The 14,460-nt window shown below is 41.0% G+C and overlaps 1 protein-coding gene across 2 annotated transcripts in view; it reads right to left on the bottom strand.

Annotated features, from left to right (window-relative positions):
- LOC146004244 (granzyme B-like) overlaps positions 1–14,460 on the bottom strand; it is a 49,321-nt gene that overhangs the window by 26,460 nt on the left and 8,401 nt on the right. For both annotated transcript variants that reach the window (XM_083142925.1, XM_083142924.1), the window contains exons 5-6: positions 12,184–12,349; positions 10,592–10,711 (exon numbers count right to left, since the gene is read on the bottom strand). In XM_083142925.1, the coding sequence (XP_082999051.1) occupies positions 10,592–10,711; positions 12,184–12,349 (286 nt within the window). The remainder of the gene's footprint in view (positions 1–10,591; positions 10,712–12,183; positions 12,350–14,460) is intronic.

Here is a 14,460-nt window from a genome sequence, read left to right on the forward strand (position 1 = left end):
TACATACACAAATTAGTGTAGTTGTGAGTGTTCAATGTTTTTTCTCTCTCAAGAGATCATTAACAATTCTACTTCAATACACACAATAAAAGTAAAACAAGAATGCAAAACAATAATAACTATGAAATCTAATTGATTTATATGAACATAAAGCAAAAACTTAATAAAAACTTACACATAATAAAACCACTTCAACTATTTCATAATTTATTAACATCTTTAACCAATTAGTAAAGGACGTAGTTTGCTACTTTATAATATCTGATATTTAAAAATAACAAATTTATTTATTTATGGATAATTAATAATACATTTTTAAGTTAGTAATTTATTTTTACTTTTAATAACATTATGAATATGTATATCGTATAAATTATATGTATGTTTGTGGGGAGGGGCGTTTGTAGATTAAGATCTTTCTCCCCCACCCCCAACAGTCTTATATGATTTCGCACCCTGCAATAGAAAGTCCACAGCTAACATTCAGGGCATTAATCTTCCATAACATTTTAATCTAAAGCGTTCAAAAGCTGCAAAGAAATCTCCCGGAATTTTATTTTTTTGAAGTCTACTGGAGGGTCAAATTCCTGTTACAGCTTCCTTCCTCTTCTCTTAGCAAATACTTGTAATAATAACTGGATTGAGCAGTCATTAAAGATTCCTTTCTCAACACGAAATATTTTGATTTTCCTTTGTGCTATACCAATGAACTATCAAGGCATATAAGCTGACATGGCATCAAAATGTGTTTTTCAGAGGATTCAAACTCACGATCTAAAGCCTTCCTGCTCTTCAAATATACATGTGCATTTTTCAGTGCTGCCATTAAAAGTAACAAACACGCAGGTGTTTATTTCGCTGTATACCTCCATCTATCTCTCCCCCTCCCCCCATTCAGCACAAGAAACCGGTTCTGCAAATGTAGTTCGCCTGCTATTTCACGAGCGTCAGGTGGATGAAACCTTTCAACACAGACGTTACTTGGCTCGTACCCAGCGAACAACGTCCTACCTGTCTGGAAGGAGAGTTTCCCTCCCCACCGTCCGGAAATACAAAAGGATAGCGCTGTACCAGAACAACGACGCCTCGCAGAATAGGGTGAAATCGAGCAGCGGTGAGAAGTACAGGAATCTCATCAAACCGATTTGGAACGAGGTGAAGAGCGGAAGCGGCGTCAAACGCTACAACACGTTACCCAAAGAATTCGTTTGGGTGGATGACGTGAGGAAGCTCGTGGACCGATTGTTGGTGATAGCCGGCGAAGAGAATGCAGGCAATCGTAATTTCTACAACGAGAAGGTTGGCATCGTGGACATGATCAGCATCAAACTTTACAACTTCATCGTGAACGACGACAAGGGCATAGGTTACCTCATTAAAATTATCAACACGCTGCCTCCGAGATTCTGGAACGTGGCCGAAGGAAAAGGACTCGTGAACGACATCATCAACAAGTTACCTTTCGAGATGCATTTACCTGGCTACCAGTACTGCGGACCGGGTACCAAACTCGAGAAAAGATTGGAGAGAGGAGACAAGGGTGTGAATCCGTTGGACGCTGCATGCAAAGATCACGACATCGCTTACAACAACACTCGCACCGATCTGGAAGCACGTCACGAAGCAGACAAGAAATTGGAACGTGCCGCTTTCGAAAGATTCGTCAGCAGAGACGCTTCGCTGGGTGAACGGGTCGCCGCATTAGGTACGACCATCGCCATGAACACAAAACAAAAATTTGGGTGGGGTATATAAATAACATACAGTAAAAAAATAATAATAACAACATGTCTCGTATAACTGATTTGCCGCCCGAGCTATTATGTAAAATATTCAAACACGCAGTAAACGGAGATTGTGAGGATGTAGGGAAACTTGTAATCATAGCAAACACAACGCCGGAATTTCGTATCCCTTGTGAAATGGTTGTCAAGGACCATCTTCGGGAGATCAGCGGCCTGAGGTGCGGTGATCTGGACACTTCTTTCGGCCGCAGGGGAAAAATTAAACGATAGGATGGACGAACTTCACGAGGAGAGGCAGGGGAGAAGACGATACACGGATGATTGGTGCAAGTCTGAACAGAAGACGGCAGATATTATAACACACATCATCTCGTTTTCCGAAGCACGAGCTTTCTTCCTCTTACACACACTGTGAAAAAAAATAATAATATACGTGTCAAAAAAAATAACAATAAAAATGTACATGTCAAAAAAAATTGTCATGGAAATTTTTTTTATCGTCAAAAAAAAATTGTCTCGTCAAAAAAAAAGTTGACGTGGACACCGTCAGAAAAAAAGTTGCCTTATCGTAAAAATTTTTTATCGTCAAAAAAATTTGGCACGCCAAAAAAAAGTTGACGTGGAAAAATTAGCACCGTCAGAAAAAAAAAGTTGCCTTATCGTAAATTTTTTTTATCGTCAAAAAAAATTGTCTCGTCAAAAAAAAAGTTGACGTGGAAAAATTATCATCGTCAGAAAAAAAGTTGCCTTATCGTAAAAATTTTTTATCGTCAAAAAAATTTTTCCACGCCAAAAAAAAAGTTGTGGAAAAATTATCACCGTCAGAAAAAAAAGTTGTCTTATAAAAAATTTTTATCGGCAAAAAAAATTGTCGTCAAAAAAAAAGTTGTCAAAAATGTTCAAGAAAAAAGTACGTGTCAAAAAAAATGTACCTGTCAAAAAAAAAGTGTGAAAAAATGTAGGTGTAAAAAAAATATACGTGTCAAAAAAATTGTACGTGTCAAAAAAATATGACAAAAAAAAGTTGTCAAAAAATGTGCAAGAAAAAAAATGTACGTGTCCAAAAAATGTACGTCAAAAAAAAATATACGAGAAAAAATATACGTGTCAAAAAAAATGTACAAGACAAAAAAATGTACGTGCCAAAAAAAAATGTACAAGTCAAAAAAAAATTGATATATAAATAACACATCGTGAAAAAAAATCTACGAGATCAAAAAAAAATTCTTCGGTATATAAATAACACACATTGTGAAAAATTAAAATTCTTTAACACACACACCCTGAAATTTCTCTTGGATATGACGACTGAAAAAATGATTGATCTTCAAGCATTAAAACAAATGCTAAATTTGTCAGTCGAGTTTGTAAAAATTCAGGAATTGGAAGTCGACAAACCTTACACGATAACTTCCGGTTCATTTGTTTCTACCCAGTATGGTCCCAAAGTGCGTCTGTTGCTCAACGGACAATACAGTCTATTTTTACCAGATCGATACGCTAACATGTTATCCGACGAGAAGCTATCTATTTTAATCGAGAACAAAACTCGAATCGTGTACAAGGGGACAAAGGAACTTCTTGGTAAGAAAACGAAGCACGTAATAGAATTTGTTTAATCACAGACACCCCAACCCCCGGAATATATATATATATATAAATAACATACCATGAAAAATATGACAACTTGTATAACTCAACTTCCTCCCGAAGTGTTGCACAAAATATTTACGTTCACGTTCGACGGGGATGTAACTAAACTCATAGACTTGTGTAAAGTAACGACAGAATTTCGTTCACCGTGCAAAATGATTTTCATGGATCACCTCCGAGAAATAAGCGGAATGAAAAAAATGTTCCGATCCCCAGAGACTCTCTTTCGAGCCGCAAACAAAAAAATTGACGATAGGTTAGACGAGAAGAAGATTTACCGAAGACTGGTACGCGTCGAACATTGAAACTGTCGATCTTGTAAACCACATGATAGCATTAGGCGAAGCAAAAACTTTTTTTCTTTCCAAGAATACATATATATAAATAACACATCGCCACCTATTCTGAGTGAGACGATATAAATAACACACATCGTAAACCTAACGGAAAAAAAAGTTGTTCTTTCCCAGATAACATATAGCATAAAAAAAAATGAAGCCCAAGGGTGTCGTGTACCAGATACCATACTCCAATCTAAAAAATCTAGGTGCCCTGGATGGCTTACTCACCAAGAAACAACGCGAGAAGAAACGTTCTTGCTTGACGAAAGGACACGGAATGAAATTACTGCTCAGCACACCTCAATTGAAAAGATTGCAGCGTTCGCGGAAACAGCAAAAGATCGGAGGTTTCATATTCAGCATCCCGGCCATCCTGGCAGCATTGGGGGCCGTTGGAAGTTTGGCCGGGGGTAGCGCCGCCATCGCGAAAACCGCCATCGACTCGAAGAAGAACAAGGCGGAATTGGAAGAACAGAAACGTCACAATCTGGCCATGGAGAAGAAGGGGAAGGGCGTGATGAAAAGTTTAAAAAAAGAAACAGCACTCACCAACCGAGACATTGAATCTCTGATAAAACCATTACGAATCAAACACTTGAGAAGCGTTTTCATGTCCGACTCGTTACCTTCAACCGTTAAAAATAGAGAATGTGGAGTAGTCAACTTGGACAGTCAAGAAAATCCAGGCACGCATTGGATATGTTACCACAAAAATGATAAAGCATTCGTTTTCGATTCTTTCGGAGGTGTTCCACCTACAAATTTAGTTCATTATCTGAAAACGAACAATCCAATATACTACAACGACAAACGCATTCAAAATTTCGGAGACGAGAACTGCGGTCATCTCTGTCTCTCCATGCTCGCGTTTCTCTCTAAAATAAATAAGCCATCGGTGGAAGATTTCCAGAAAGCATTGTGGAACCTTAAACACAATGGGCGTGTTCCATCTCACGAGCGAATCTTCGATCTTGAAACTCACGCTGCACGACGACATCGTCTATCCTAAATCCGTAGCTCTGCGTGCATTCTACAGCATGTACCTCATACCTAACGTCACGCAGCACAACAACAAAATTAGCGTCGGAAGCGAACATATCGTCGTCACGCCAGACCAATACAATCTTTCTACTTTGCAAGCTCAGTTACCCAAAGGCACGTACCTTTCTCAAAATTCGGTCACGCACAGAGTGGAAATCGTGTCCGCGACGGAGACCGTGGACCTGGGCACCATGGGAGAACTTTTAGGTTTTGAGAACGACACCAAACTCGAAGCTGGCATCAAGTACACGGCAGCAAACATTCCTAAATTCTTAGCCATAGAGACTTTGAACGTTCACTGCAACGTAGCGGAAGGAATGATCACGAAATCTTCGGACGGGTTGCTGGGAAGTCACAAGCAGACGGGAATCATAGCCACGTTCAAACCCAGTTCCGAATTCATGGAACCGATCATCTACACACCCTCTTCGCCGATCTATGTTCCAGTATGTCGTAACCGCATAGACGACATAGAGTTGGTGGTGACGAACGAGAAAGGCGAGGTGGTGGATTTTGCAGGTGCAACGACGACGGCCATCGTGGAGATCAACGTATAATAAATAACACACATAGTGAAAATGGAGCAAATCAAAAGTTACGAATTGCAATCTTTCCCTCCCAACCGTCGCACGTTCGCAAATTTGAACGAGGCGAACCGGGAGATCGAATACGACGTGGACGTAGGCGACGGGTTCGTTCATCCTCACAGAGCGGACCTTTACCTTCAATTCGACGTGGTGAAGAAAGAAAGCGGAGAAGCGTTCCCCGCAGCAGCAAATTTGGTACTCGTGGACAACTTCGTGCCTCACCTGTTCTCGCAGGTGGAGGTGAGGAAACACAACACCGTCATCGACAGAATCGATTATCCAGGCATCACGTCGACGGCAGTGGGAACATTGAAATTATCCAAAACGGACGCAGCGTACTATCAAGCGGGAGGATTCGAAGCGGGGACCAAAATATCGACGAGAAGTCACACGGTGCTCTTTCCCATGCGTCTGCTGCCGGGATTCTTCTCGGACTACAAGGAGATCATGTGGAAGGGAGGACTGAGGATCACATTTCGAAGAGCGGCCAACGACAACGACGCACTGATGCGATACGCTACTTTGGGTCCGGACGGCACCACGCCGCTGCCCAACACTTTACCCGAGGCTGCCAAATGCGTCATCCGGAGCATGGAGTTGAGAATGCCGGTGGTGGAATACGAAACAAACTACGCCCTCAAGTATAAAGCGGAGATCTTGAAAAATCCACAGGTGCCGATTCACTTTCACGGTTACCAGTGCGTGCAGAAGATAGCGTCGGGAAGTCACATGGAATTCGACGTGACGACGCAATTCAACAACATACAGTTCGACATGCCAGATTTCGTCGTAGTGCTCTTTCAGACCGGGAGGGACAAGAATCAGGAAAAAGATTCCAGCAAATTCGACGACTGCAAGATCAAGAACGTTTATCTCAAGAATGGTAGGAACGAAGTGTTCCCGCGCGAAAATTACAACCTCGACATGACCAAAGATGATTACCTCAAACTTTACGAAGCGTTCTCTGCTTACAAACGCGTGACCGAGGGAAGTGTGGACATGTACTACACGCCCAGCGAATTCAAAACCCACAGACCCATGACCGTCATCAACACATCTAAGAGGAAGCAGGTGGTTGTTAACGATCGCACCAACATCAAGGTCGTCTGCGAGTTCAACAGTCCATTGCCCGAGGACACCGTGTGCAGCGTCATCCTGGTCGCCGAGAAGTCCTTCGTCCATGACGTTAAGAACGAGAGGGTAACGGAGCAGTTTTAACAGGTTTAACATTTTTTCTTGCACAATCAGTTACAATAAGAATTTTGTGCTAGCACAATAATAATACGAATTTCACTAGTTCAGATCAGTTACAATGTCAATTTCACCAGTTATCAGTTACAATGTATTTTTTTTTTTTTTTGCACTATAGCACTAGACAATGAATATTTTTTTTCATTTCAGGTGCTGCAGAACAACGAGCACACACACACACACTAGAAAAAAAAGCATGCAACTTTATTTGTAACACACGCACACATATTCTCCATCTTCATCAAGAAAATATTATAATAAACATAATTTTCATCTATCTCACAAATAAAACTCTATATATAAAAAAAAATACAACATCAAATAACACTAGAGTCGTTAGTACACGTTGCATGCATTTACGGAGGTCCTCTGTAGAGTTTCATGGAAGTTTGAGGAAAAAAAACACGTGAAACTCTACAGAGGTGTGGTTATCTATAACCGCAGCCGTTAGAACCTTTTTTTTTTTTGGTTGGGCACCACGCACCCTGGCGAGGTTATAGGGGCCAGGAATCCTAAAAAAAAAAAAAAAAAACAATTATTATTTGAATGCTTGCTTGCGTCACAATGCAGAAATATTGAGAGGCACGCGTGTGTGTGTGACACATCGTTCCAAGAGGTTTACAAAGGTCACGATATATAAACATTGCCGGACTTGGAAAATTACGATAAGGTGCATTCATCCTTCAAGAATAAGAAAGTACATTTACTCATCACGCTGTGTCAGCGCAACGAATGAGAGAAAGTGAGTTTTTTTTTAGGTTTTTTGGTGCTGTTTTCTTCGCTGTGAAACATCGTCAGCGCTATAAATGAGAGAAAGTGAGTTTTTGAGGTTTTGGTGAACCCCAATTGATCGAAGTGAGTTTTTGAGGTTTTGGTGCTGTTTTCTTCGCTGTGAAACATCGTCAGCGCAATAAATGAGGCGCGGAACGTGGAGAGAAAGTGAGTTTTTGAGGTTTTGGTGAACCCCAATTGATGGCTGTCAACCGGGTTGATTACACTACTTAACTGTTCACTCCCAAAACCCGTATACACTGGTACGGAACTGCAATGGCAGATAACAACATGCCAACGTGTTAAACCGCGACAATTGGACCACAACACTCCTCCACAAGCAGTATTATTATTTCCTCTCTGTGATCGGCGAAAGTCGGTTGCCTTTGTTGTACATTTACAAACGATGCCGGCTTCCACAACAATAACAAGTACATATACTGCCACTAGACGATAAGCTGCGCGGCTTTTTCCTTTGCTATGAACCAGGGCTGGCGCTAGTCATCTTGCCTCCCTGGGCGGTCGCGGCAGATGCCGCTCCATTTCGAACCCTCCCCCCCTGTTACGCAGCAACGGGAAATTAAAAATCAATATATTCCTAAGTAAAACATCAAAATATAAAATAAATAATGAGACTTCTTATGCTATTTCAATACTATTAAGCGCAAAAGAATATCTCGCTCGACCACAATTTTCAATAGGCTTATTTTATCTTCTCTTCAAATTTTGCCGCCCTGGACGGTGGCGCGGTTCGCCTTCCCCTTTCGCCGGCCCTGCTATGAACTTGGTCACCCATCAAAGCATGGCAATTTTAACACAGAAAACAATATGCATCGCATTAAGCAGCAAAAATGACAGCCTCCTCTTCCTCCACCTAAATCCCATCTTTCGCAGAAAACGTCGCAAACTCTCTTGACTTCCCGCAAAATGTATGTCCGCCTGTAATTTGACATGCAATTTTTTCAATGTCGGCACTTCATTTTCACGCAGAGCGTAGTCGTATATGCGCCTACGGATAACGTTTTCATCGAAAGCGTCCACTGACGATTTGGTCGCTGGTCTTTGTCGTTCTTTCCCGGGAGTGTGGAATGATGTGGAGAGGCCTGCTGACATCTCAAGAGATTGTCTTTTGTTCATGAAAGCCCTGATTGTTCGTTCAGGAACTTCAGTCGTAGCCGCTGCTCTCTTGCCAAAATGCTGTATTGGGATGCTAACACCTTCACTGGCTTCCTCCTTCATGAACTCGTGCACGTTGCTTAGAATTTCCCGAGCTTGGCTATGCAAGGTTTATGATTTCAACTTTGACAGAACTGGAGGCATTATGGAATTTAACGTTAATTAACAATCGCACACGCAATACACGTACACAACGTCAAACCGGTAAAATACGTAGTATAAAATAAAAATATGGTGCTTCCAATCCAACAAAACTCACCGCCATTTTACCTGCCTTTCTCCTTCCGTGACAGAAATAGTGCTTCATTATTACAGTTGGCAACACTAGTTACTAGCTAGCCAATGAACATGCACTGCATAAAAGAAGCAACCACTACGACGTGCTATATTGCCACATTACCGTCCCTGCCGAACGGTGTGAACCGCGAGCTGGAGCGCTATTCAATTGTTTTCAATGATGTTTGCGCGAGTGTGTCCAGGAATGGAATGACAATATGGCAACAATCGCGAAGGTTTTCGAGCAGGGTAGAACACGTGATACTAAGAGAGAGGGAGACGAAACGAAAATTGGTATCTACGCAACGGCAAATTTATGTGTGATGCACTCTACACTCCATCAAATGATGTTACCTAAGCACAGTCCTCCCCTCGCTTCAATCAAAGCATCATTTAATATTTTTAACGACTATCCAAGCACTTCAGAAACTACTACTACTACTAAAAAATATTGAGACACTGGCAGGGTCGTGACTTCCAATTGCATCATTCTGTTACTATCGCGTACCTGAAGTGTTTCCATCTTTAACAGAAAACGTCTGAATGTATGCACGAATTATTTTGCTTTTATTTTAATTCATCTTCTGTAATTTCAGCTTTCATTCTTGGCTACTCATCCATCTCAGCCACAAGCTTTCAGTTCGTGTAAGATACTTGGCACAAAAGCGATACAAAGATAAGATTGAATATGTCAAGTATCGGCTTCAAACTTTAAGGCCACAGAGCAACACTGCAAGGGGAAAAGCAGCTCTTTGGCCGCGAGGACGGTGCGTTCTGCGAGAGCACGAACTGCGCATGTCCGTTTTCCTGAGACGATGGTTCAGCAGTATCCGTTTCCATGTATTTTGCCCTATTCCCAGCTCGAGCTTCTGCGTGCCGCCCGGTGCTTTGACAATGGCAAGGGTTGTCCTGCGGGGATTCAACCGAGGAACTGCATCAGCGCGGCTGGCTCGGGGTTTCCCTTTCGCAGCAAAGAGTTCGTCGTGCTGCGACCTCAAATAAATTACTTTTTACGTAGGAATTTTTGCGAAAAGATAAAAATATTGTTTACTGTCCATTCTTGAATTGAATACCGTACATTACTCGGGTTCACTGTTCCTGTGCGCTATAGGGCCAACCGCGCCTGTGGTACACAAATTTATTGCAAGTAAAGTATTGGACTTACGTTAATTAAACCAGTCCGGAGCGAACGAGGAACTCAAATAGTTTTTTTTACAACTACAAATGTTCGATGTGTGCACCACAGCATGCATCGAGACGATAGTCTAGTTCTTGCCACACTCGGATCAACATAGACCTGTCTATAGCGTCTATCGCTGCGATGATACGCTCCCTTAGGGCTGCGATATCACGCGGCATCGGTGAGACTAATATCCTGCCTTTGATGAAACCCCACAAAAAGAAGTCACACTGTGTAAGGGCCGGTGATCTACGGGACCAAACATCGCACAAAACAGTGTGAGAGATGTGGGTGATTTGAGTGTCACCTTGCGGCAGGGATATGAACTCTCAACTTAACAAAACATGCACGCACAAGCTGAGTTCCTCGTTCGTTTTGGACTGGTTAACGTAGGTTCAATAATTTACTTGCAATACATTTATTTATGAAACACCCGGTATATTAATATATTACTTTATTTATTATTATTGTTAGATGTATGAATGCAAACATCCACTCGTACCACTCTGACGTGGCCTTTGCAGGGAATTGAATTGTTAAGAAGTTTGATAAAGATAAATCTATGCTCACTCCAGGGCCATAGTTGCTCCATCCGACGACAGTGCAATTGGCCCCCACTAGGACCTCGTACTGCTCTGGGGGGAGCTGGATGGGCATCACGTACTCGTTGAATACGAACGGAGATTTCAACTGAAACGGAGAAGAGTTTAGCAATGTACAAGGGCCACTACGTCAGTAGCTATAAGCAAATGCTAAAAGTACAGGATACATCCATTCACAGTAAATAATATATATTATTAGAATTGACGAGCTGTAACTTTGCGAGTGAACCCTAAACAAGCGCGGCTGCGCAGTAGCAAAGGGATTCAGGCTGCGATAGCAACGATGCGTCATTCTTCTTGAGTTCTGGCCTTTGCTGTCGACCAACCAAGCGGTGATTAGGTGGCATCTACGAATCTCTCAATCTCTCTCTCTCTCTCTCTCTCTCTCTCTCTCTCTCTCTCTCTCTCTCTCTCTGCGCAGAGTAGCAAGGATAACCCGCAAAGATACAGTTCGTAAACTCTAGACAGCGCGTTCGTTTTTGCTCTGGGCCGACATAGCGCGTGACATAGTTCACATGCCGGCATTTTCGTCCCGTAACGTCACGCTTATTTACACACATATCTCTAGCATGTAGACAACGAGTACTAACCTTTGTTATAAGAGTTCTTCAAAGTTGTTCACGCGCTCAGAACCAAAACGAACGCACTGTATTAGCAAGTAAAGTGGATTCGAAACATTTCTAGTTCACAAATGGTCTTTTAAACGAACACAGGATTTTTTAAAAAACTGGGTCTGTGAAATGTTGAAGATTTCTAGCCGTTGAAAAAGTATATAATTCTACACACTATTTCTATATGAAATGTTATTTTTTTTAAATTTCCAACACTCACAGCATCCCCAAAATCTGAAAGTCATTCCAGAAACCAGGAAGAAGACTTGAATTTTCACCCCGATTCCGGTAACTACCCCGCACACATCTAGTTTCACGAATACTGGCACAGCCAATTTTTGTAAAAAATAAAAATTAAAAAAGTATTTTTTAAAAACTCAAAATATCTTCTTATTTTCAGTTTCTCTATTGAAAGACCGTTTGCTACTAAATTCAAGTTGAGTCGTACCTTAAATGTAGGACGTCCAGGAAACCATAATTCAGTCACTATTTCATATAAATACAATTTAGAATACGCACCTTTGGCAGATAAGTAGGTCTACTTGACAAATTTCACGTCCGTAACTGCAAAGGAGCTTCCAGAACAAAGCAACAATAACAAGTGGGTTTCACACCGAAATGACAAGCGACATCCGACATAGTCACCGCCAGTCTGTAGAAAAACATTTTCTGTGCCTGCACAACCACCAGACCGAGCCGACATGATGGACGATATTAAGAAACCGGCCCAATCCTACAGGCACGCAATCGGCAAGCGACTTCTGAAGCTTAAGGTGTCACTTTTATATGAAAAGTTGCACTTATTTCTGAAGATTGGTTTCCAACTGACACGTGTCGCTTGTCGTCTGTCGTGTGTTTCTTGTCGCTCCGGTCTGAAAGCTCCTTAAGGTGAATCAGAACATGATCTCTAAACCTGTAAAATCTCCAGGCAAATCTAAACATGACTCACCTTGTACAGTGCAATATCATGAGCTCCAGGTGCGGTGTTGTAACGTTTATGGAACACGGCTTTTCTGATAGTCCTTCGTTGCTCGCAGTAGGTCGGACGCCAGAGGCTGCTGGATAGAGTCCCCGCCACTACGGTGGTGTTCGAGTAGTCCAGCACGTCCTCATAACTCAATTAGAGAGAGAGAGAGAGAAGGGGGGTGAGCATTTGGGATGCATTTGAACATGGATTTGAAGTATTCATGTTTACATGAAGCATTTTACTTGTAAATACATCGCCCTTAGTTAAAAGAGAAATGTACGAATCCTTTTCCATTACTCGAGAAAAGGAAGCAAGTTAATGAATTGGTTGTCAATGTGAAAATAGCTTATTCTCTCGCAGTGAAACTTCATGCACCAAAATACATGTTAAATCCCAGCAAATATCTCCTTCAAATCTCATCACGGAAGAAAAAGATGGTAGAGATGGAACCCATGACGAGAATGTGCTAAGTTATTTGAGCCAGTTTCTCAAAACGTGGCTGAAGTTAGTTCTACTCACTTGAATTTTTGCTCAAATAACTTGCACATTCTCGTCATGGGTTCCACCTCTGCTATCTTGTTCTTCCGTGATGGACATATTTTCTGGGTTTTAACATGTACGCGTATTTTGGTGCATAAAGTTTAACTGAGAGAGGATAGGTTATTTGCAGTTGGAACGCCCACTTTAAGTTCAACATTTTGTGTTGAATTTGACTCTGTTTATACTGGACCAGCATGTTTTCTAAAATATAGTAAATTATTACTTTAACATTCCCTCTTCTCTATTGTTGATTGAAGTTCCTTGCAGAACTAGAACAAGTTTTCGCACTGTAGCTTGAAATGTTCTCCCAAATTCAATCTTGACTATTATCTTCATACACAAACGCGGTTTCATATTTTTAACTGAAGTACTTGTTTTAATATCCACTAAGTTCAATATAAATGTAGTAAAATGCCTCCTGAAAGTATTAAAAATAATAATCAAGGTGTAATTCTACATATTTCAAAAAGATTGAGCTCTCCACTAATCTACGCGTAGATTACATTGAATTGTAGTTTACATAGACTACGTAGATAATCTAAAGTGTATTACATTAATTTTCAAGGGTTTCATGAAAGGAAAGTAACATTTTCAAATATATTGGTTCCTAACGAAATGAAAAAGAATCCTATTTACAACAAAATTTCTCTTCTCTTCTATCATCAACTATGGAAGAAGATAAATAGTATGCAAAAAACAACAACAGATGGCAGTCGTGAGGCAAGAGTGGTCTTTTACCCATAAAACACTAGAAAATTTCCTTTATTAGGTTTCTGCCTAGGTGAGAAATTGTTCGAATTTGGAAGAAAGAGTATGAAAAGTTCTCTTCACACATCAGCAACTGATACGCAGTATAATTGTCTTTTAATTCCACGGCGCCCTTTGCTAAGTTATCACCTTTCGCCATGTTGTTTACATAGATTACGTAATCTACGTGTATAAAATAGTCTACGTGTAGAATGTAGACTAACGTTGTTTACGCGTAGACGCACACCACTGTTAAGTCATTGGAGATCTCATTGCTTATATTGAACATTCTACTTACTTTAGCAAGCCTTAGTATGTTACATGTTACAATTACTGTACACTCGTACCTGTTAAAGGAGGTGTTCAAAGTATCGTCCTTGCATCTGGATGCAATAGAATACAATGCGATTCCGCATTGAGTTTCGAATTCTTTCGAACATCCCCGGTTCATTTCGGAATTGGTCACAAGCTTGTACAATTCTCTGTACTGAATACTGATTGTATCCATCCTGTTTGATTACAACGCCACCTCTCGGAAATGTTCTGTTTTGTAAACAAAGAGCAAACCTCGGAACGCGCAAGGAGTAAAGCACTCGGTGTTTACAAAATGCAATCAGTGACGGCTTGTAACCACACATTCGCACACATTATTAGCATTTTACCAACTAGGACGACGTTTACAAACACTGAAGTCAGTGGCGGGTTGTAACCACATATTCGCAATTATCTCGAAAACGGCTTGTTTGCAGACTCATGTTTACTGAGACTTTTTTCCTTCTATTATCGTGTACTTTCAACTGTGTCAGTTTGCGCTATTATTTATGATACACCCTGTATATACGTACAATAATCAGGTCATTGTTTTCATATACTCTCATGTTTATATTGTACACGTGAGTCTAGTCAGGCAGTACTTTTGTAAACAAGGCCTGAGTTCAAGAAAAAGCACAAACTGTGGTGTACAGAGACCAA

The sequence above is a fragment of the Lepisma saccharinum genome, chromosome 21 (genome assembly GCF_977018435.1).
Source record: "Lepisma saccharinum chromosome 21, izLepSacc3.1, whole genome shotgun sequence".
Lineage (NCBI taxonomy): Eukaryota > Metazoa > Arthropoda > Insecta > Zygentoma > Lepismatidae > Lepisma > Lepisma saccharinum.